The sequence below is a fragment of the Pecten maximus genome, chromosome 2, assembly GCF_902652985.1.
Source record: "Pecten maximus chromosome 2, xPecMax1.1, whole genome shotgun sequence".
Classification (NCBI taxonomy): domain Eukaryota; kingdom Metazoa; phylum Mollusca; class Bivalvia; order Pectinida; family Pectinidae; genus Pecten; species Pecten maximus.
This window is the reverse complement of record NC_047016.1, coordinates 32520961-32544877: the sequence shown is the minus strand read 5'-3', so window position 1 is coordinate 32544877 and position 23917 is coordinate 32520961. Positions and strand designations below refer to the sequence as shown.

General features: G+C 35.3%; 1 protein-coding gene across 3 annotated transcripts; it reads left to right on the top strand.

The window, feature by feature from the left end:
* Window positions 1-1342: 1342 nt before the first annotated feature.
* LOC117321817 (sushi, von Willebrand factor type A, EGF and pentraxin domain-containing protein 1-like) lies at window positions 1343-23683 on the top strand. 3 transcript variants are annotated; one of them, XM_033876396.1, is made up of 29 exons: window positions 1343-1472; window positions 2971-3175; window positions 4964-5090; window positions 5612-5738; window positions 7279-7403; window positions 8079-8157; window positions 9014-9147; window positions 9435-9617; window positions 10060-10314; window positions 10607-10804; window positions 11294-11488; window positions 11742-11914; window positions 12367-12646; window positions 12949-13110; window positions 13735-13896; window positions 14637-14838; window positions 15169-15335; window positions 15590-15757; window positions 16044-16274; window positions 16585-16755; window positions 17227-17430; window positions 18349-18609; window positions 18987-19169; window positions 19385-19540; window positions 20061-20120; window positions 21641-21719; window positions 21966-22055; window positions 22200-22286; window positions 22604-23683. In XM_033876396.1, exons 2-29 carry the CDS (start codon window positions 3080-3082, stop codon window positions 22854-22856), a joined length of 4608 nt encoding a protein of 1535 aa, XP_033732287.1. In that variant the 5' UTR covers window positions 1343-1472; window positions 2971-3079; the 3' UTR covers window positions 22857-23683. The 3 variants fall into 3 exon arrangements, with proteins under 3 accessions (XP_033732287.1, XP_033732289.1, XP_033732288.1); XM_033876397.1 differs by lacking the exons at window positions 1343-1472; window positions 2971-3175; window positions 4964-5090; window positions 8079-8157 and having other exon boundaries at window positions 5632-5738; XM_033876398.1 differs by lacking the exons at window positions 8079-8157; window positions 9014-9147; window positions 9435-9617; window positions 10060-10314; window positions 10607-10804 and having other exon boundaries at window positions 1344-1472; window positions 7279-7448.
* The last annotated feature ends 234 nt before the right edge of the window (window positions 23684-23917 follow it).

Genomic DNA, 23917 nt, shown 5'->3' with positions numbered 1-23917 from the left:
TTCTATAAATCATCCGTGATGTCAGGGACATCATACAGCTGTTCTGTCCTTCTATAAATCAGCCGTGATGTCAGGGACATCATACAGCTGTTCTGTCCTTCTATAAATCATCCGTGATGTCAGGGACATCATACAGCTGTTCTGTCCTTCTATAAATCAGCCGTGATGTCAGGGACATCATACAGCTGTTCTGTCCTTCTATAAATCAGCCGTGATGTCAGGGACATCATACAGCTGTTCTGTCCTTCTATAAATCAGCCGTGATGTCAGGGACATCATACAGCTGTTTCATCCTTCTAGGACTAGTCAGTGATGTTAGGGACATCATACAGCTGTTCTGTCTTTCTATAAATCAGCCGTGATGTCAGGGACATCATACAGCTTTTTCATCCTTCTAGGACTAGTCGGTGATGTTAGGGACATCATACAGCTGTTCGGTCCTTCTAAGAATCATCGTGATGTTAGGGACATCATACAGCTGTTCCGTCCTTCTAGGACTAGTCAGTGATGTTAGGGACATCATACAGCTGTTCTGTCCTTCTAAGAATCATCGTGATGTTAGGGACAACATACAGCTGTTCCGTTTTTTCTAGGACTCGTCAGTAATGTTAAGGACATCATACAGTTGTTTCGTCCTTCTAGGAAGCATCAGTGATGTTAGGGACATCATACAGCTGCTCCGTCCTTCTTAAAACTCGTCAGTGATCTAAGTGACATCATAAGCTGTTCCGTCCTTCTAGGACTCGTCAGTGATGTTAGGGAAATTATACAGCTGTTCCGTCCTTCTAGGTCTCTTCAATGGTGTTAGTGACATCAAACAGCCGTTCCGTCCTTCTGGAACTCGTCAGTGATGTTTGAGATAACATACAGCTGTTTTTGTTGACAATAAGCTGATACCTATGTGATGATGAAAGAAATTCATAATAAGTCAAAGAATCGGTCCAAAGCTTGATAAAAGGATTGCAATAGCCTAATAATTCAATAATGTATGTTTTAAAACCAAGATACTTTGGATAGTTTCTCTTAATGCTTAAGAAGTTTGAAGTCTGATATATCTTATCTAGATGCCACTGTCTTGACAATATTTTGACAACTCTCAGTGAAACGTGTAATATAACTACTGCGTTTGTTAATGGGAATATTTCTATTCAATGGCTGATGTAATTTCGGAATGTTTCGGAATCTATATACTTGGTTACGAAGGTAGATATTAAGCGCACACGGTAGTTAAAACGAAAACTCTTTGCCAGTCAATCAACCTTGCCGTTATGTGTGTATATATTCTTACGTACCTCTGACAAATGGGTAAATACCCGGAAGTTGGTATAACCAATACTGCTTGAGTCGTCTGTATACCGTCAGTATCTTCAAGCATGTAGAATGTAACAATGATCTAAATCATGATGAAGGTTTATGTGTGTCTGGTTGTCGTTACCCTGGCAACATTTTCTTGCCAAACGCGTGGAGCACAGGTACGTCACGTTACCATAGTTACTAGTGTATGATGTTTATCATTCTATATGTATGATATCTACATAAGAAACTCTTATTACGGTTTTAAGGTTTATATTACTATTATTATAGGTCATATCTGTATTTTAATTATCTATTGTTACCGTTAAAATGTATGTTTACCTTGTATTTGGTTAATTTAATATATATATTGCTAATAAATGTATTATATAGCTAATCTGGCCGATTCTTAGTCTTTGTCTGAATACATGTATTTGTTATTCAGCTATATTGTTAATTTAATTTTATTTAGAATCTTATTAAATGTCTGAGCGTCCATTTTTTGGAACCTTTCCTCGTTCCTTACATTAATTAATTTGACATTCAATGAATTGACATATTTTACTTCTTTATGTATTTCAATCAAAGTAAATCTACTTGAGCCCCATTTGTTCATGTCATTCATAATTTTTTTGCGGATGCTATGAATTATGTTTATAATATGCAATATGTAAAACAATTGCTTTATATTGTTTTAACTTCAATAAATGTCATTATTGCGCGATATTGTTTTCTTTATGTTGTAAATACACTTGATATTATTGATTCATTTTGACGTCAATATAGGGAACATTTGCTTGGTGATGTTTTCATTTCGACGTCAATATAGGAAACATTTACTTTATATCGTTTTCTTTGTTTCGTCGATAAGTGCTACTTTTGCTAGGTATTGTTTTCTTTTTTCCTTTAATACTGGATTAATTTGCTTGATATCAGTTCATATCTGACGTTAACGAATAACAGACATTTTAATGCTGTTTTAAGAGATATCTTCAATTGCTATGTTATCTAGGGCCTTAGTATATTACAAATATACTTGGATACGTTGTTAAGTCACGATTAACCTTGGTGATGTCTTAATATGACCATTATTTTCTTACCATGGACAAGTCAATTTGCAACTGTACCACGTCAAAATTGTTTTGGGGGAGATATTTAAGAACGTTACTCGTGCATCTTTTTTATTTTTATATTTTCGATCAAATATCTGCCGTATATATACATTTTCCCGCCTTCTTGTAGGTTTTTTGTTTAAAAGATATTAACATTTTACTGACAGTTAATGTTATTAAATGGTAATATATAAATTAATAATAAAATGGTACATCGTACATCAGAGACCTATATAGTATATAGGTCTCTGTGTACATGTATAAAATTAAAAGTTACAAAATGGTATTATATAACAATTGATAACTATAAAATGGTGTACAGCGGTATCAAAAATCCAAACTTTTAACGTAAAGGCATAAATAAATTTGTCTGAGTCGAAAATGATTTTAAAGAGATTTTCTAGGTTATCCTTAAGTAAGAGTTCTAATAATACATCTTGAGACTCAAATATAGATATATAAAGGAACTTTAAATTAAATTTCAATTATCGCCTTTTTGGGATGAAAGATACATGCAACATTGTATCAGTATTTAATGGAATCATCATAATGATTTTTCTTGTAGGGGACATTGGACGGAAGCTGTAGTATCACTGACCTTCCTGGTAAATCTTGGAAAGTAAAATGCCAGGACAGACAAAACAACCCCGTGGAGCCTGTTAATGGGGTAGTGAATGCCGACGACCTATGTATATTTACCTGTTCTCGAAACGAGAGGAAGACATGGGTGTATTGTAAGGAAGGACAATGGTCTGGGGAACCGGAAAAATGTAAGTCATATTTTTTAATGTAGCGCATTTAATTCCAGAAATGATTTATTTTCTATTGTCTTATTTTCTACAACAATGCCAACATACCTTTTGTAATGGTTAGTTGTTGGTCTGTGGCACTTCCACATCCAGCTTTTAACACTTCATCGGCCCTACATTGTGTTGAAACATCCTTGCTAGGTATCGACATGTTAGGCCCTTGGTATCACTGACGATTAAAGAGGGGCGAAACATGTGTATAATACCTATTTAATAAACTTAAGGTTCTCATTATCTAACAGTCAATTCATATTGAAAGGAGTTAATATACTATGTGTATCTTGTAAAATCTTTTCAGCGAATAATCTTATTGACCATAATAGTACGTCGTATAGTCATGAACACGTACAAAGTTGGTATCAAATGTTGACATGGTTTACATACACTAACCGAATCACCACTCGTCAGTTACTGTATCAAATATTGACAGGGTTCATCTACACTAAACCGGGTCACTACATCAAATATTGATATGGTTTACATACACTAGCACGGGTCACCATTCATCAGATAATTACTACATCAATATTGACAGGATTCACATACACTAAACCGGGTCATCATTCGTCAGTTACTACATGTCTATCAAATATTGACAGGGTTCACATACACTTAACCGGGTCACCATTCGTCAGATAATTACTACATTAATATTGACAGGATTGACATACACTAAACCGGGTCACCCTTCGTCAGATAATTACTACATCAATATTGACAGGGTTCACATACACTAAACCGCGTCACCCTTCGTCAGATAATTACTACATCAATATTGACAGGATTCACATACACTAAACCGGGTCACCCTTCGTCAGATAATTACTACATCAATATTGACAGGCTTCACATACACTAAACCGGGTCACCCTTCGTCAGATAATTACTACATCAATATTGACAGGGTTCCAATACACTAGCACGGGTCACCACTCGTCAGTTACTACATCAAATATTGACAGGGTTTACATACACTAATCTGGGTCACCACTCATCAGTTACTACATCAAGTATTGACAGGGTTTACATACACTAAACCGGGTCATCATTCGTCAGTTACTAACTCAAATATTGATAGGGTTTACATACTCAAAACGCAACTTAACTACATTCTATAACGTATTCCGAGTCATTCTTGAAACGCACAGCACGTGTATTTTCAAACACGGCCTGTTTAAAATATATCGTATTATGAAAGCTTGCCCTTGATAATGTCTGAATATGAACATTTTTTCCTACCCTGGGCGAGTGTATGCGCCATTGTGCTATGTCAAAATGTCTTTCTCCTTCAGATAGGGGTCAAGGCACCTGAAGATACAAACAATTTAGCAGTTTGTTATTATATACATGTTTTCCAAATTTTTCGATCGAATTTTAGTGACTGAAATATCACCGTGCATTTACATTAACAATAATCAGCATTTGACTCAATTCGCCAGTGTATTCTGTTCGTATCATACATTAAGTAGATACTTTAATGACCAAATTCGTCTGTGGATTAACCGTTGGATTAACATGATAATACTACAAAGTGTAGACAGGGACACGCAATATTCCTTGATTTGTTAATATTTTGAATAATTAGTCATTTTTAAAATAGTACAGACAAACATAATGTTTTTTCCCTACAAAACATATTATCGATAATGCTTCGTCAGTATTTTGTTATAAAAACACAAAGGGACATTATTATTATTCCTAACCGCCATCAACTAACAGTATTGATTCCATATAAATATAATTGAATAGGTGCAGAGCCGCCACTACCGGAAATTAATCACAGACAAAAGCGATGGGGCCGTATCCTTCAGACGAGTTATCCGAAGCATTAAATGTGTATTTGCTCGGTGTCGAAAACCACGAAGACCTCTACCTAGTACGTAGAACGTTTTATCTCAATTATTTGAAATTCTTTTGATACGAAAACATTTTTGTCTTTTCTTGAAAGTCATATTAAAAATGTTCTATTCAGATGACCTGGGATTTAAATGTGCTACATCGCGTATAGCGAATATTTTGGGATATACAAGTTATAGGAATATATCTAATTAACGCAAACAAATGTAAACTAAGAACAGCGTCCACTAAACTTGCAGAGGGGAACACGAAATAGGTTCTTCGGGGGGCAATCAATTATATGGTCTTAGAAGATAGGAAGACAAAATCAAACGTTTGGATACTGATAATTACGTAACGTATGTTACTTGTGGTAATATACAGAAATACATAACAGCCTATTCATGTTTTCAATGGATCATAATCACTCCTTATCGTAGGTGTAACACCTTTAAATGCTAAAGAATGTAAAACTTACGAGGGCCGGACAGCTGATGATACATATACATTGTGAGAATAACCGTTTACTAATAGCATTCATTGTTTCTTTCCTATTAATAGAAGATTACACCCCTCCTCAGCTAACCTGCCCACCTGACCAAAACATACATGGTGACCCTTTCCAGACTCACGCAAAGGCTTACTGGGTCGCGCCAACGGCCTGGGACAGTCGGGATGGTACAGTGACGTAAGTAGATAAAAGTTTCCCTTTATGATATAACGTCGTTTCCAAGTGCCCCGGGGAGCTGTTTCCCCAGCGGCCGTGCTTAGTACCACAGGTCTTCCCCTTACCGTGAAACAACTACATTGTATGTTATAATTAAACACACATCAGCATTATACTACATGAAATGGTGGATGTTCAAATACATCAGTCGCGGTCACCGCGAAGCATGAACGGGGCACTGGAAGAGGATTTCCGTATAACCATTTCGCGCCGGGTAATAGATAACTCCATCCGGGAAATAGTTTTGACGTTTTCACCCAAAAATAATTTATTGGGTTTAATTGATGATAATATCAGTTTCACAGACCTGTTATTTTGACGCCCTAAAGGGACAAAATGTTGATTTGAGCATGCAAATCGGATATACCATGTAGAACTTGAGATCAAGGACGCTACCGACAGTTCAAATGCTATGAACGCCGGTTAGGGTCACCTCGTAATCTCACGACCTCGCGATCTCGACCTAAAGTCGAGGTCACGAGATCCCGAGGCTACGAGATTGCGAGGCGAGGAACGTCTCGATCTTGCGACTTCGAATTTAGGTAGAGATTGGACGTGAGATTACGAGATGGCCCTAACCGGCCACCATAAAATGCTGCCGCTTACCTTAGTCTTTTCACACCGCAACCAACAGAGAAGATTATGACTACCCTCTATAATGTGATAGGGGCCAAAACCAATCGGCAGGGAAACAAATAACCCAGCTCAATCCTCATCCCTTACGGAGAGTACGTCTCCAACCCTAGACACAGGTACTTGCTGTGTTTGTCCATACACTCATTATTGATTATTATTCGGGTGTATTGACATACGATTCCAGTACCTGTACTTTTGCGGAGACTTGTCTGAAGCTCATGTCTGACTGCACTCATTAATGCAGAATTCTACTCTCAATGTATTACCGATCACGGCTTCTGAAGCACCAAGAATGATCATTTTTGAACTCAATTTCAATTGCTATCTTCAAAACAAACAAACAAACAAACAACAACAAAACACACACACACACACAAAAACAAACAAAAAAAAACAAAAAAAAAAACAACATTTATGTCTGTTGTGAATGACACATTCTCACAATTAGCACATAATTATCATGAAAGGAAGTAATGCAATGTAAAAAATCTTATGACCGACTTTCGTTTACCCGCGAAGGTTTGGATTATGGTGTCACTCCCGTTCTTGTAGCTTTAATATTTTTCCTGAATAAACTTTGTATCCTTGTAGACGATTAGTACAAGCTATCATCCTTTTAGACATTGAATGTTGCCTATTTTGCCCTTTCCTGCGACGGTTTGCATTATGGTGTCTCTTCCGTTCTTGTAACTTTAATATTTTTCCTTAATAAACTTTGTATCCTTTTAGTCAATTAGTACAAGCTATCGTCCTTTTAGACATTGAATGTTGTCTATTTTGCCATTGTAGACTGATTTTGTTTATTACATTATTTGTTTTATTTGGCCAAAGTCTAATATAGATTATACTTATTTTCCATTTACAGTGTATACAAGTCATCATCTCGTAGGTCTGGATATCCTATACCAGAACCAGGCGCAACAATTGGTTATTATGCATGGGACAAAAGTGGAAATATGGCAAGATGTACGTTCCGGATAAACGTCAAAGGTATATTTAGATACATTTTCTGCACACGGCAACCTTTCTGTAAATGTGAGTACGGGTGTCTTAAATATAGTTAGTTATATATGGCATCACTCCAATGCCGAAGTTCTTTTTGTTCGGTACAAAGTATCCAAATTAAAATCAGTTGTAGCGTTGTGTATACTTGTTATTGTACGGGGACGGATGTAACCAGTAATACTAAACTCCTTTCTTAAAACTGTTTTTTTATTAGAGAAAGCTGACAAACAATACCACTTAACGTTTTGGGAAATCAAGCGTTTATTTGCAGACTAACCGGCTCGTTTTCTCTAAATGTAATACTTCATGCATAACGTTTGACATACCTGCAGATGTGAATACATGTCTTGGTCAAAAGTCTTTATCATGGCTCGTCGAAAAGCAATACCAAAACCACTTAGTCCTTATTTCATGACAGACACCTCTTACCCGTCCAACTTGTCCGTCTGTCTGGATAAAAAAAGAGAGCAAAACGATATGGTACTTTGCTATCTGTTCCGAAAAGATAGATGGGTGGTTTTCAGACGTTTTACGAAAATAAACCTGGCTTTATACTTTTAATGTATTTGTGATAACCCCATATCTTTTAAGAACATACTAAACAAGTTTTGATACAAAATCACTATGCTTAATGTAGGCGGATTGTTTTTATTATGATAGTGCTGACGTGCCCTTCCCCAGACAGTGTGACCGACGGTCATGGTATCTGCAAGGGACAAAAGTGGAAAAATGGCAAGATGTACGTTCCGGATAAACGTAAACTTTATGATATATGGAGAATTGGGAAGGTTTCCATTAAGTATAAATATAAAAGTTCGTATGATTGGATTTTGGGCCAAAATGATGGTCTCAACTCATAATAAATTGAGCAACAAATTTTTCCAAATTTTAAGACATTATAATGCTCAATGGTCTAACTATATTAAAAATATTTTTGAAGAATGTAATTTATTAGACGTTTTTGAAAACCATGAATTTACTAGTATACGCTGCTTAAAAATACTGATTTTCATACCCTAAGAAATTTGTTCATATGTAATTGGAAAAATGATGTTTTCAATTCTCCGAAAGGGACCAATTACAGAATTTATAAACATGATTTAAGTTTAGAAAAATATCTACTTGACCTCCCTCCTAAGCTAGCTAATTCCTATTGTAAATTTCGAACTTGTAACATTAAATTACCAATCGAATACGGAAGATGGAATAACATCCCAAGAGAAAATAGAATATGTAGTCTGTGTAACCTGAATGGAATAGGAACCGAATTCCATTATCTATTTAATTGTAGCGATCATCAAATAGCATTAAACAGAAACAAATATATATCTAGATACTATTATGAAAGACCAAGTACATTCAAATTCAATACACTTTTTAATTTTGTAGTAGACGATGAATTGAAATCACTTGTGAAATTAATTAAAGAAATAAGTATACGACTCAACAATATTTAAGATAATCTCTTGGTTAACAAATGTATCGACGTATTATATCATATGTCCTATTCAAATTTTTGTATGTATATAATTCTCTACACTTTATATGTTTATGAGAATAAAATATTGTCATTGTCATTGTCATTGCCATATAAGCGATGATATGGTCCTTGGTTCCTACTGTGAATTCGGCTGTTACAAGGGACATTATCTCGTTGGACCAAGCGAGGCCGAGTGTATGGCCACAGAACGTTGGTCGTCTTGGACAGTTAACCAACCAAGCTGCCACAGTAAGGATTCGACCTGAACTATTTTAAAGTCATTTCAATAAACTTTCACTGAAGCATCATTCAACTAATTTTTACAACACAGGCCGTAGAGATTTTCAATAAAATATCATATATTGCGATATTGTAAGGTTTGTCAATATTTGATGTGCCCTTTAACATAGATAAACTGTTATATTCATGCATTCATTACATTGTTGCATATCAGACGAAAACGAAGCACAATTTGTTTGCAAAAATCAGATTCAGTGTATTGAATTTTAAATATAAAATGATATCTGACATTCTAGAACATTCATGTCCTGCGTTGTTACCTACGCCATTACTACACATCACCTACACTAACGGAAACCTGTTCCGGTCTTTCGCCAAATTTACCTGTGCTGTCGGATACGACATACCGGTAAACATGAGGCGAGTGGCGGTGTGTGGAGTTGACCAAACATGGAGTTCTGTTGTTCCACATTGTGTTGGTTAGTAGTGACATATAGATATACATAAACATACACTTTCAATACATCAATAAAGTACAAGTGTATACTATAGTTCATCTACTATGTTCACAGAGGATACCACACGATAAAGTAATTTAAGAGAGAGGGAAGAGTCCTTGAAGCATTTTTTAAGATTTTATTTTTTTAAATTTAGATTTCAAAATTAAAGTATTCTTACAGGAATTACTGATACATACGATAATCAACAAGGTGAATTTCTTTTTTGTTTATAATTTTCTGTTTAAATGAATACAACAACACTATTCTTTATATATTATTGCAGTACTTGTTTATTTATTAGAAGACTGGAAAAATTTGCTTCAGAAGCGAATATCTAATCAGTTTGATATTTACCATTGCTTATTCTGTAGCCTGGTTACGATTATTATTTTTTTTTGTACAATTTTGTGTATACATTCAGACGTTGAGCGACCGAGCTTTAAGAGATTTCCGTCATCGAAGACCTTCTATATTTCACGGCACAAAGATACTGTAGCTGTATACTGGGAGGTCCCGGAAGTGGAAGATAACTCAGGTGATATTTTAGCAGCAGAACAGATTCATGGGCCTAACCAAGGCGACGCTCTTCCTGTTGGCACGTATCATGTAATATACAAAGCAACAGACAGTGCGGGCAATGAAGCCAGGCCCCTCAACTTCAAAATCACCGTTAAAGGTAACATAATATCTTCAGAAATATGACTTAAGTGGGAAGTGGAGTGACTTTTCATAACAATAGGGTAATAGCATTTCATTGTTTACATGATAATATGTCATAAATAAATATATGTTATGTAATGTGAAGCGCATTAGCGTAATTTTGTAAATAAAATTTGTTATTAACATCTAATTTCTAAGCAGTCAGGTAATTAAATTAAACACTCTAGAGCGGAAAGATGCTAAATCCAACCATAAGATGAATGGCACGCTTTCAAAACGGCGATTGCGTTATTAATTATTTTTGACAGAAATCAGATGTTTCCGCGTTCATCCAACTCCTTACACCTCCGTTAACTGTACCGGTAATCGCCTGGGATCAACGTGTACCTTTCAGTGTTCAGAGGGTGCAACACTGAACGCGTCATCATCCGTAACTAGTTGTGAACAAGAGGGAAGCCCTCCATACGGGGCATGGGACTGGGGTACACAGCAACCTTTCTGTAAATGTGAGTACGGATATCTTAAATATAGTTCGTTATATATGGCATCACTCCAATGCCGAAGTTCTTCATGTTCAGTACAAAGTATCCAAGCCTAGGGGAGACAACTCGCGCTATTATTTTACTAAAACTGTAATACCTTTATCGTCTGTACTGTAACGACGGTGTCGTCTTCAATCTTTTATACTATGTACCTATAAGTGTCAAAGGGCATTGTAATATTACAGACAGGTGCTGACCCGTTCTCTGATAAAACACTGTATTCGGCTAATGCAATTTTTGTTCGGCATATTTAAGAATAGAATGTGATAAAGAAGCCAGCTTTTTGCGAATTTCGACAAATTACGGCAAAAATAGATAAAAAAAAATATCAAAATTATTCCAATTGTGGTATGATGCATTTAATAACTTATTTCAGAGTATTAATTATTTAGTGCTATTCATCAATTATCGATTATTTAAAATCTATAAGTCCTTATCCTTTTAATTTCATAGTATCAGCGAATTGCCAGCTCCCCAAAGCTCCTGACAATGGCGCCTTGGCTTGTGACTACTGGTTAGGTGGGCGCTTCTGTCAGCCACAGTGTCAGATGGGATACGATATCTCCGCTAGAAGTCATTACGTGGATCTTCTTATCTGTAATGACGACGGGAGCTTATCATGGGGTCTTCCTCTCCCGAATTGCATGCGTAAGTATTGAATTTCAAGTATATTCATTTAAAAGCCACAGGAACTAAACAACTGACATACCCATTACAAATCCCCATGTATGCTATTAGAGTTACGTCATGCATTTACCTGTTGGAAGCTTGTGCTGACTTTAGTACGATTTATTGTTGGTATTTTCACTCGTTTTTCAACCTTAAACCGGACCTTTACAGAATCATACATCAAAATCATTCCTGTTGTATATATATACTAGTGGAAACGTTCTTTTTAAAGCTGCCAGCTCTTCTAGGGGAACAAGCAGAACTGCTGTAGTCTTTTTCACGGGGAGCTGTACTGACGAGGCAACAAAGACGGAAATCAAACAAAACTTTATTGAAAAGCTTAGCTCTACTTCTTTCAATCATGGTTGCGACATTTCTCCGAAGTGCAGCTGGAAAAACGTACAGGTAAGCTAATTGAAGTTTAGTTACGTCATTGTTGAAGGTATTGTTGCTGAGGTATCATTGCATGAACAAGACAGTGAGAAGAAGTGTAGATTATGTAAAATGATTTCTGTTTAATGTATGAAGGGTGATATAAATATGGCAGTTGAACATACATGCCATATGCTATCTTGCTTGTCATTTGAAATGTATCCGTTATGGAATTAATTGATGATTCATCAATATAATGTGAATATCTCAAGTGTAGATGTACCACTCAGCTCTTTGCTAATTGGTTTAACAAATATATCTCAAATTCATATGTTGGTGTCTAGTAGACTGTATGTCTTTCTCGGCCGTCACCTCCTTCGGTTGTAAATGTTGTCGCTGTACCAAAGAGAGGCAAAAAGGGAGGTAACCCTGATAAATCATATGATCGTATCGCTAACATGTAAAAAAATCTGATTTATTAACAGGTGATATGTGGCGATTCAAAAGGGAAGCGATCTACAGGAGTTAACATCTTCTTTGAGATAAAGCTAAATGCATCAACAGCAATGAACGAAGAAGAGTACTACAATCAATATATGGAATATGAATCACTGATGGATAACTTAAAGGTAGATGTTGATTCGGGAATTCTCACAATAGAGCTGAATGGTAACATAACTTTGGAAGCCGCTGAAATCGTGCTGAGAGATATAGGACTCCAGTGTGAGGAGAACACTGTCGCTTCGACGAAGACGTTCACATGTGGTAGGTCAATATCTACCTGTATATTCAGTCAACAAAAAAAACCATATCGCACCTTCTCAAGACTTTGTTGTCAATTTGTTTTGAAAACAGAGGTCGAACTCTTTTAAAGTTTACTCTGAAATTACGTATTTTTTTTGTGTTTTGTGTTTTTGATGTTTTCACCTAATGTTCTTATCGCACTGGTGCTTGCTTCTCGAATCTATGGTGGCATATTTCTGTCATCGTGTTATTTTAGGTCACGTTACGGTAAGTCATACCATGAATTAAGATAAAAACAAGAATATAATTTTCTTTCTATTTAGTGGAATGTCAGAGTGGAAGTTACTATGACGCTATGACAGAAGAGTGTGTATTATGTCCGATCGGTCAGTATCAGCCTGAACCAAGGAAAAACGTATGTATCCAGTGTCCATTTGGTACATCTACAGCAACAACGGGTTCTACTAACCAGGCCAATTGCATAGGTAATGATACCCAAATCTCATTAAACAATAGCTTAGCTACAGAGTACAGATATACAACTCAAGATGACAATTTCTCAATATATTTCCCTTTCTTCATCTGAAAGGGGTTTTCCCCTTATATTGATAGGATACACGACTTTTAAATATGGTAATATCTGTTCTTGCATAGGGTTTGGGAAATCCATAAGACATCGCGTTATTTCTGCATGACACTTGGTCTTTGAGGGCGATATTTTTCTACTGTATCCTCTGGATTTTTATAGAGAATGAGAAATTTTCAAATAAAGCCTTTTTTTATTGACTTCAGACTGATTTAATGTCATTTGCAGAAAAGCAATGATCCATTAACGTGTTCTATTACTAGGCAATGTATCAATATAGAATCCCCTTTATCTTATGTAATATCATCCTATGTTTGATGTAGTAATACCGCTATATTTAATGTAGTAATACCGCTATATTTAATGTAGTAATACCGCTATATTTAATGTAGTAATACCGCTATATTAGATATGGTATTACTGCTATGTTCAATGTAGTCCTATCACTGCTATATTTAATGTATATTCTAGTGAATATTTAGCAAAATTTTATTATGAACAAAGCTTATACATTATATTTCAGCTGCTTGTCCTCCTGGTTCCTGGTCTCCCTCCTCTCTACCTCCATGTACACCATGTGATGTAGGGTACTACCAGAGTGGTTACGGAGCCACAGACTGTACTGACTGTCCAGGAAACAAAATAACCAAGATCGATAACTCTGCATCAGAAACTGATTGCGTCGGTAAGTTAACGATTTATTTTGTCTGTTTTATTTCTATATGAAACTTTTTTAACATTTCGTTTTATTAATGGAAAACATCTATGTTGTGATTCTTGATATGCCATCAAATTATGATCCGATCATATCTACCCAAGTAATATAGATTATTATTAATTCTCTCCAGTTACCTTGTGTTGTGCCTTTTAAGATTTGAGACACTGAATTGCTGCATTTAGTTTCAAGAGGATATTCGCTAATATGGCAAATATGAGTGGTAGTTCATTTTTTTACTACCCAAGTTCTTATTTTATAAAACACCACATTAATTGAAATTGACATAGATATGCTTTGCCGCCTTTGATCGTGATTGATTATTGGGGTGAAAATAGTGTAACCATTGTTTTGTGTTTCTAGAAAAAGCATCGCTATAGTGTTTGTAGAATTAGTGTTGCTGTTCTTTTGTTATAGCTACATAAATACTCACATATACTGTGATCTCCAATGTGAAACACAATCAACACAAAAAATAATATGATATAAGTATCTAAAAAGAATTGACGTCAGTAGAGAAATTCGAACTGCATCATACAGTTGTTTCGTCCTTCTTGCAAAGGACCCAACGTGTTGATCCCAAGGAGGGGCCAGAGGAAAGTGATTTTTTTTCAATAGTGGATTTTAAAAGAACTTCATTCTCATATGTATAAACCAAATTGTGACATGCATGTTACAATATGTATCAAATTATGTTTATCGACTTTCAGATTTCGATGTGTATTTCCCCGACAACCAAACCGCCGGCGTTCTATTTAGCGAGGTGGAGAGAGTCCCTGTTACAGGATACACCATTGTTTGGTGGCAGCAATGTAGTAGTTGCTCGGGAGAAGCCTTTGTCCTTAAAAATGTGACTGGGGAGAAATCCTTATCTGTAGCATTTTCATCTTCAGTTACAATCAACGTTGATGGGTTAGCTTTATTTATCCACTACCACCATACTGATAATTTACGGCTTTCTATGGTGAACTAATAAGACCAATAACGATTCCGCTATAACACACTAAGATTCTGTTATATTTGTGTAGGATGACAATATGGAGATGCACGACAACATGCTAATTGTTTGTATTAATTTTTTATGTTCATAATTCATTAGTTTTATTTCGTTTACTGAGAAATTATTGAGGGACAGTTAAGAGACAGTTAAGACAATAAAACAGTATTTATTTTTTGGTTAATATTTCTAATACCTTTGATTCGTATCACTATCGCATTATCGTGGTATTTTTTATATTATAGACAAACAACCAACAGTGAAGTTTCTCCTCCTGATGACGAAGAGTGGCATGTTTATTTGTTAAAGAGAAAGCATACTTTTTTGGAATTCTACAAGGATATGTCACTGGTCCTGAACGTGACGGGAATTCCAGAACCAAGCACGTTTGGCGGTGTTATCCAAATTGGTGGTAAGAAGTTAATAATGAACATTATATAGAGCATTTCATCACATAAATAAAGTAGAAGATTTTAGATGAAAATAAAATACACGTAAGTATGTTTGATTGACTTGACAGCTACAGTACAACTTTGTTTTCGATTGATCAGAGGCAGATTTATCCGATTTATTAGTAAGAAATATTGGTTGTTTGACTGTATATATTATACAACCTTCGTGATATTCAGAGAATCCCTTGTGCTATTATTTTGCCATATTTTGTAGGAATATCATTTGAAGGAACGATATCCCAGCTAAATGTTTTCACCGAATCAGTTTCGTTAGCAACGGAGAGGTGTTCAAATGACGTGTCTGGTGATGTGTTCGGATGGAGAAGCGTCCTTAACGCCACTATGAACGACGCCTTCGTACAGATCCCTAGTCTGTGTGATGGTATGATTGTTTGAAGGTGTTGTTTCTGTCTTTCTTCGTGCATTACCTTTTTCGGATTCTAAAACTTAAGGTATTCACTGTAAATACATGAATTAAAATACTTACCCGGGGAAGCGAATTTATCATGTCAAGGAATGTAAGATATGATTATAGGTTTAATTATTTCACGTGAAGGGCAAAATTAGTTCTGTTTTTTTTTCTCTCTGGTATTTCACATCATTTCGTAAGGCAACATAAACACTATATCAGTTTAGATATGTTGTAATTTTCTTTTGCTCCGAAACAGATGTAAAAGAGTGTGCTTCTAGCCCTTGTATCCATGGTAATTGTACCGACGACTACAATGGCTATCAATGTCAGTGTGACGTAGGCTTTACCGGAAGTGACTGTGACATTGATATTGACGACTGTGAGATGAATTCCTGTCAAAACAACGCCACCTGTCAGGATAGTGTGAATAACTACACGTGCCAATGCTTACCAAATTTCACGGGTATACTCTGCGAAATCGCTCTAGGTATGTATATATCAATATTGCACTTTTAGGAATGGTACTATTCCATCAGAATGTATGCTGTTGAAATAATCGTAGAACTTGCCATTATGTCAGATCTTCTTAATATGCAATAAGATTATCGTTTCCTTTACATCCCTGATAACCAACGTTGATTGTCAGTTTGCCACTTAAAAGATGTTTGCCAGCTTAGTTGCGATATATTGTGATCAAAGCTTCCAAACTTGGATAACAATAGTATGAAGTGTCAGAATATCACATTGACTGACTAACTGAGATAATATACAATCGATAACTTTACAATTCTTTGCAGTTGATGGTGAATGGAACGAGTGGGGAAACTGGACAGAATGCAGCGCCACCTGTGGTAACAGCACGCGAACCCGAATTCGGGTTTGTGACAATCCAGCCCCGGACAATGGGGGTGCTGAATGTATTGGTGATGGTACTGAGACTGAAGTGTGTGTAGAGGAGAGCTGTCCTGGTAACCGACAATTATATCTAGATAAAACCAATAAAGATTAATTTTACTCATACCATGCTTTATCTATACCATTAAATACTTATCATCATTCAAAACATTTAATAAAGTAAATGGTGTTTACTTTGTAGAGCCATAACATTAAACATGAAATGCATTCTCTTTGTAAACAGCGGAGTTCATTCTTATGATTTTATCAGCATATATACATGTATGTTTGAATACTTTCTATAACGCATTCTTTACTCTTGGAAATCCCTACAAAGTTCTTTTATCCACTCAAAAGCTGTGTTTTAAACAGTGATGTCCATCTTATTTGTTGTATTTAGCCTATATAATTTATTTTCTATCAGGATTAAATTATGTATTTGCTTACAAATTATGTATATATATGTGTGTATGTCTAATGTCATATTCAATAAGTGACGAAATGAGCTACAAGCACATGAGCTTAATCGCTGTATTTACTTTCAGAATGTGGAGAGCTAGTTCCACCGGTAAATGGCTCACTGGCCTGCACAAATGATGGGGTTGATAATGTGTGTGTACTCGAGTGTGACGACGGATTTGTGACAGACATCCCTGTCCCCGATAATTATACATGCGGCAATTCTACTTTCAATCAGTGGGACTTTAAAACCGATACTAACGTCTATACACGACTTCCGTCTTGCATAGGTAAGGACATATGCCACTTGCTACTTATTAGTACTTTTTGCAACGCAAATGTTGAAAATTGTTGATTGCATTGCAAGAAAATAGAACAAAATTGTATTCTTAATTCCTGCAGGGAACTGTCAACGTCCTTTTGATTAAAACTGTTCAGAATTTTTACAGATATCTTAAAAACGTATCGTTGCTGACATTATTGCTTCCTTTGTGTAGAAGGCATCCTTTTTGTAGGATCGTTATATATTTCCTCCTCATTTCGAATGTAAGTATGCACGTTACCTTTTGTTATCGCCTGGTTACACTTGGAATATATCAATCAGATAACAGATGCCCCGAATAAGGGTGACACGATGGGGCGACTCGATCCCGAACAGACGACATAACGTTTTATAAGAACGTGATCAATTTCAAAATACATGTACACACTTATACAAATGAGTTATATTGATAATTTGACACTTCATAACCTGATATCCGGAACTAATTAATTCGATATTGATAATACATGTATATGAACAGATTTTTATCTTCAATACAACCAGCGATTGAAATACGTGAATGCAAACTTTCGAAAACGTCTGTTCTCTTTATCAAGCAAAGAAGGACGACCATTCTCTATTCGGCGATTAAACGAAATCGTAAAGGATCGGAATGGATACAAAACATCACCATTCCTCAGACTACATGTTATATCAAAATGATAGTGGAAAACAAATATGTCTTGATAGTTTGCCTGCTGACTTAACACTCGGCCATTCGCTCTTTTTTTCTCGAAAGGAAATGGACATGTATAAAAAAAGTTTTCGGTCGCTTTTATTGTGAAAGATAAAACGTCAAATTTGATCCGCTGAAGTTATAATGTTTTGCTTTATAATAGCTTTAAGGACTTTTATATATCGCTAAAAAACGTGTTTTTTTAATTAGCAATAATGGACCCTGATGACATGTGGGCCACTCGATCGTCATTCTACCAGGATTTAGACTGCGATACACTGAGCACAAATACGGATGCGTCGACTGCTGTGACGGGCAAACTCGGGGTAGTTGTAGAATCCCTTACATGCATAAAGAACGGTGATTGTAAGGATGACCAGAAGTTCATCAACACCTGTGAGGCTAGGCGAAAACGAGACACTTCTGAGATGGCAGGGTATACTGTCGTTATCCACTGTCACTCAAAATCAAGTAAATACCATATTTGATATTATACAAAGAATTGTGTTTTATCAATATAAATGATTTATATTGATATACAAATTCTTGATTATCATGTGTTAATATAGAGGACATGTTGAAATTGATTACAGTTAAGCTGTCATTGTGACTTATATATTTACTCCCTGCGTTTAAAATGAATTTTACAGATACTAATATGTTTACTATTGACAACCAATAGCAAGCGCTATTTTGTTTGGAGAAAATAATATTTTTCCTAACTTTCTAATTTTTTTATAACTCGAAGCTTATGCGTTACATCCCGACACTCTCGCGTTATATCGCTGACACATCATTACACGCATATAACGTGTTATATCGAACCAACTTTAACTCCTCGGTTTCAGAAGGAGCAGTCGACTGCTATGAAATTTTAACACAGGCTGTGATCGACTTCGAAAGATTGGAAGAGCAAGGCGAAATGGATGTCCTGATAGATAGCATTGAATACACTGTCAACATCAGCCAATCAGTGGCTGATAACAGTTTAAACTGTCCAACAGGAATGATAGAAGTTTTCTCTTTCTGTGGTAGGTAACACTCCAACACGGTGATAGTACTTTAATGCATTGAAAAGTACAATTCTATTGTTCATTTCTTCGAATTGATAGCATTATCTGGTGACAAAGCACAAAAGTTTAACTGATTTTTAATAGTATGTTTTTATAATGTAAAACTTCTTTAAACTAAAAGAAAGCTTATACTTAAATGCATGGAACTGAAATAACAAGACAACCGTTTTCAGTTCCTTGTGGACCCGGTCGGTACTACTCTGAAGGTGAGTGTGTCCTGTGTGATATCGGAGTATACCAGGACTCTACACAACAGACCTCGTGTAAGGCATGTCCTACCGGAACGTCAACGGAGGGTACAGGCTCTATCAGCGTCACCGAATGTACTGGTGAGTGATACTTTAACTTGTTATAGTGTTTTGTATCTGCTACACTTCCGATAAAGAGTAAGTATGGTCAGCATAAAAGCTTTCATTACATTTGTATACAATATAAAAGTTACATGTACTTCACGAATGGATAATTAAATTCAGGAGGAAAGTGTTTATCGTACTCCACCTCTATATCTAGTGTATAACGTTTGGTGTTATAATTGATCATTTTAGGGAACTATCAATGCTTTGTTCCTTTATTAATGATAATTAGCGATATCTTTATAAAGATGGAATCTTTGTATTTATTTTGACAAGCTGTCCATACGCTGTCAGTAGTATTGCATTTTAAAACAAACACTCTATGAAATTTCATCACACACAATGTTATTACAACTTTTTGCGTTTTGATAGCTATCACACAAGGAGTCTCTCCATTTTTCGACATTGTCCAACTACAACTGTTGTCAGAGCTTGAGTGTTAATATTTTGATATAACTATTGACTATTTATGTAAGTTATGTTTTGTATTTTTCAGTAGTTTTGCCTGTTGAAGATTCTGTGCCGATCACCGAGACCGAGGCTTTCACACTCTCAGGTAATGTAAAAGTCGTTGTATAGATATATTCTATAATTATTAGGGCCCCGCATCGTCTGTCTGTCTGTCCGTTTGTCTGTTTTTTTCTTTTGTGCCAAATTATTGACAAGAGATGGAGGATTTCGGTGAAAATTGGTACATAGTGGTATTTAGGGAAGCCAAACACAAAAGTTCCACTTATGAAACCGTCTGTTGCCATGGTAACAAATGGAGGTTTCTGATTGGTTGAAATTTTGATATTGTTCAATTTCGGTGAAAATTAGTACATAGTGGTATTTAGGGAAGCCAAACACAATGGTACCACTTACGAAACCGTCTGTTGCCAGTGGTGATAAATTGGGAAAAAAATTATACCCAAACAAACACTTTGAATTTTCTATGCTAACCAATTTTACAGTGCACAGTGTATTCCTACAAACGAAACTGGGAATTTTTTCATTGATTGAAAAAAGTCGTCATACAAATGTTATTGGGAATTTTCGAGTTGATTTTGGAAAAAAATCAGGCTAAAACGCATTGAGAATGGGGTCGTTTGGCACACCCAGTTATATAGGCAGGAAAAACACTGACAATAATTATTGCATTTACCCTGAAGGGTCAGACACATATAGCGGGGCCCTTTCTGACGTGTCAGTGTTCTAGTTTTGTACAGTACACAGCTTCACTTCAGTAACTGTCTTCGTCATCAAGTGGAAAACCAGTTCCTCGTCATATTATGTTTGTGGCTATTTGGTGATCGACTGCGCTAAAATATCACAATGATATCTTTTTGATATATGTAAACATATACGAATATAGTCAATTAAGGACAAATCTGATCCAGCATTATGTTTTGATATATTGATTTCATGTTTTAGGTTTGATTTTCCCCATAGCTTATTTTAAGTTTGACATTTCTATCTTTACGTTCCTTTGGAAGTTAATACATGGGATGAGGCTACATTATATATATAGGAAAGTCTTCTTCATAGTAAGAAGCACTTCTATGTCCACATGTCATGAAATATTTCAAAAATGAAAAAATAGTACTGGTGTTACTTCTGATCTTGTAAGCTTAAAGGTTACAGTTTAAGCCCATTGTGCAACTTAAAATTCTACTGAAATTTTTAGGTATCTTCCCTTATTTGTATGTTTATGATTGATAAATGACCACATCAGAAAACACAGGATCAATCTCCGCCCCATCTACTTTCATTTTCTGTTGCTCATTGTTTATCTTGTAACAAAATTTCGAAATGCTAATTATGTTAAATATATTACAAGATTTGTTTTAAAGGTATATCTATACATGTGAAGAATTATATCTTGGTGAGCAATGCTGATGATTAGACTATAGTAAAACTTTCTGGTAAACTACCTTTATTAAGTCGAGAGTATGTAATGCTTTAGATATTACGTCAATACAATACAAGCCTCTGTTTATATTTGATACGACAATGCTTCAAAAGGCAATGTCAAGAAAACACATTATTGAGTAAAGAGAATGTGGTAATATGATGTAATACATTCCTGTATTTCAGTGGGTATTATTGTTGGAATCGTCGTAGGAGCGATTGTCGTGATTGTATTAATCGCGATATTAACTGTGGTGAGACTCAAGTGAGTATTTATTTTAGAATGACTGTTTGGTCTTTTATTGTGATCAAGTTTCAATTATCAAACAAACACCATCATCAAATGGCCTTTATGCAATTAATTTAATGTCCATAATGTTACCTTAATTAGTGAACATAATAACCAAATAACATAATAAATTGATCTAAATGAAATAAATATCTAAGGTATACATCAGCTATTGCATACGGATTATAAACTATTCATGTAGAGTGCATTTTTTTTATATAGAAAATCGAAAAAGAAGATTTCGGATTCAGCTATATTTCATCCATCAAATTGTCACTCAAAAGGCATTGAGAGGGAATCTACTAACAACAGGTATGCCTTTTCAATTTCGGGGAAATTAATATGTCAGGATATGCATTGTAATGGCATGGAGTAAATCATGTTTGCTTCATGGGAAAGTACAACAATATATTTATTATGAAAAAAAATTATTCATTACCACGCGTCTGTTTTCAGTGACATGAACATCGCCGACTATGACAGTAATAGCATTTATCCATGCCGTGAAGATATTGCCAGAAAACCCAAATGGTCTGCATTAAGGTTTGTGTTTAAAACAATTAGAAACAGACGCCTATTGATGCTGGTTTAACAATCCTTATGTGTATTGGGACGTTTGCATTTCAATTGTTTGTTGGAAAGTAAAACACACCTGATTTATAGGTAAAATGTGCAAAAATTATTATTTTCTAGATATTAAAATATTGAACAGTGCCCAAGCATGTTTACTCAAGTCATAATGAAATATCAATTATACACGTAACTGATATTTGTTTATAATGCCAGCAGTATTATGGTCTGGTAAATGTTTGTTAAAATTGTCCATTGTCATTCGTTGATGCTCGATAAATCTTTCTCAGTTGGCAAGGTGACGACAATGCAAGCAACTACCAATTCGGAGATCATTCGAAGCCACCATTATCAACTGGACACCCTCTCCCCATGTTTTTGACCAAGTTGTCTAGCAACCAATCACCGCCGTTACGTCGAGGAATGCTTTTGACCCCGTTACCTGGCAACCAATCACTGGCAACTAACAGAGACCCAAATATTGCTACTATATCAACGATAGACATTTTACCTCTTGGGGATGATAAAGATTCAGACTTGTGATATGAAATGCTTCTGTGATGATGATTGTTTTATCATACACTTTGTGAAATATGTTTTATTCAAATATTATGTAAAAGAGAAAAAAACTAACGCAAGGTAAAGTCTTCTCTAGGACGTACAAACTAAATGTATGTCTACAATTCGCATCCATGTGTCAATCAAGAGACGACTTGTCATTTTGATCATGTCAGGGTATCGACCTTCACTGCGCGATTGAAACGTTCTTTTTGAAGAACATGGACGTGGCGCAGTGGTATAAGCTGCGGGTATTTCTGGGTAGGCGATTAGTTGTCCAGTCAGGGCACGAGTCATAAAATTATCTTCCTTTTTGTAACTATGTTATATATATATTGCTTGTATTATAAAACTGGTTTGTACAGTGAATGATGAAATACGAAAAATAACTTTGCCTTGCTATAAATTAAATTTCTAAGAACTATTTATCTTTAATACATTATTATTTGAATATAACAAAAAAGGTGCAAGATAAACCGCATGGGTCATTAATCACGTTATTTCGTCTGACCTAGTTCACATTCATGTGCTATTCATACTAATGTTGAACATGAAAAGTATTATCTGTGTCACAGCCATTTATATAACATGCATATTGTTTTTATTATTATCAATATTTCAGAAATCGTAAACAAGTCGTTTTTAACTTGTACCTGTAGCTTTTCGAAAGTGAAAAATGTAATGTCATAGCTATGTATATGTTCAGTGTACAAATTCATTTTTGTATATTTTTAAAAATTCATTATGTAATTGATAAGCTTTAACTTTGGTGTAATATTGATTTAAAATAAACTTTTGTTATTGATATATAATCTATAGTTTGTATTTCATTTTAATTATATTCATCTTAAGTTATAATTTGTATGGAATGTTACTATAGTAAAGAATATATATCTAACATTTTCAGTAATAAAGAGAATTTTAAAAAGAATTTCAATCGAAATCATTCAGCATTGCCGTATCTTCATTACTGATAATGTATATAATGATTCCAGAGTTTATTTACTAAGCAACAAATACGAAACAAGCTTTTAAAATTTCATCTT

What these genes read in the sequence shown, in the direction of transcription:
- LOC117321817 (XM_033876396.1), top strand. Translation starts at nt 3,080, where the DNA reads ATGCCGACGACCTATGTATATTTACCTGTTCTCGAAACGAGAGGAAGA. An exon ending in TAACCAACCAAGCTGCCACA is followed by an intron (nt 9,148 to 9,434) that starts GTAAGGATTCGA and finishes CTGACATTCTAG; the next exon opens with AACATTCATGTCCTGCGTTG. An exon ending in CGGTGTTATCCAAATTGGTG is followed by an intron (nt 15,336 to 15,589) that starts GTAAGAAGTTAA and finishes CATATTTTGTAG; the next exon opens with GAATATCATTTGAAGGAACG.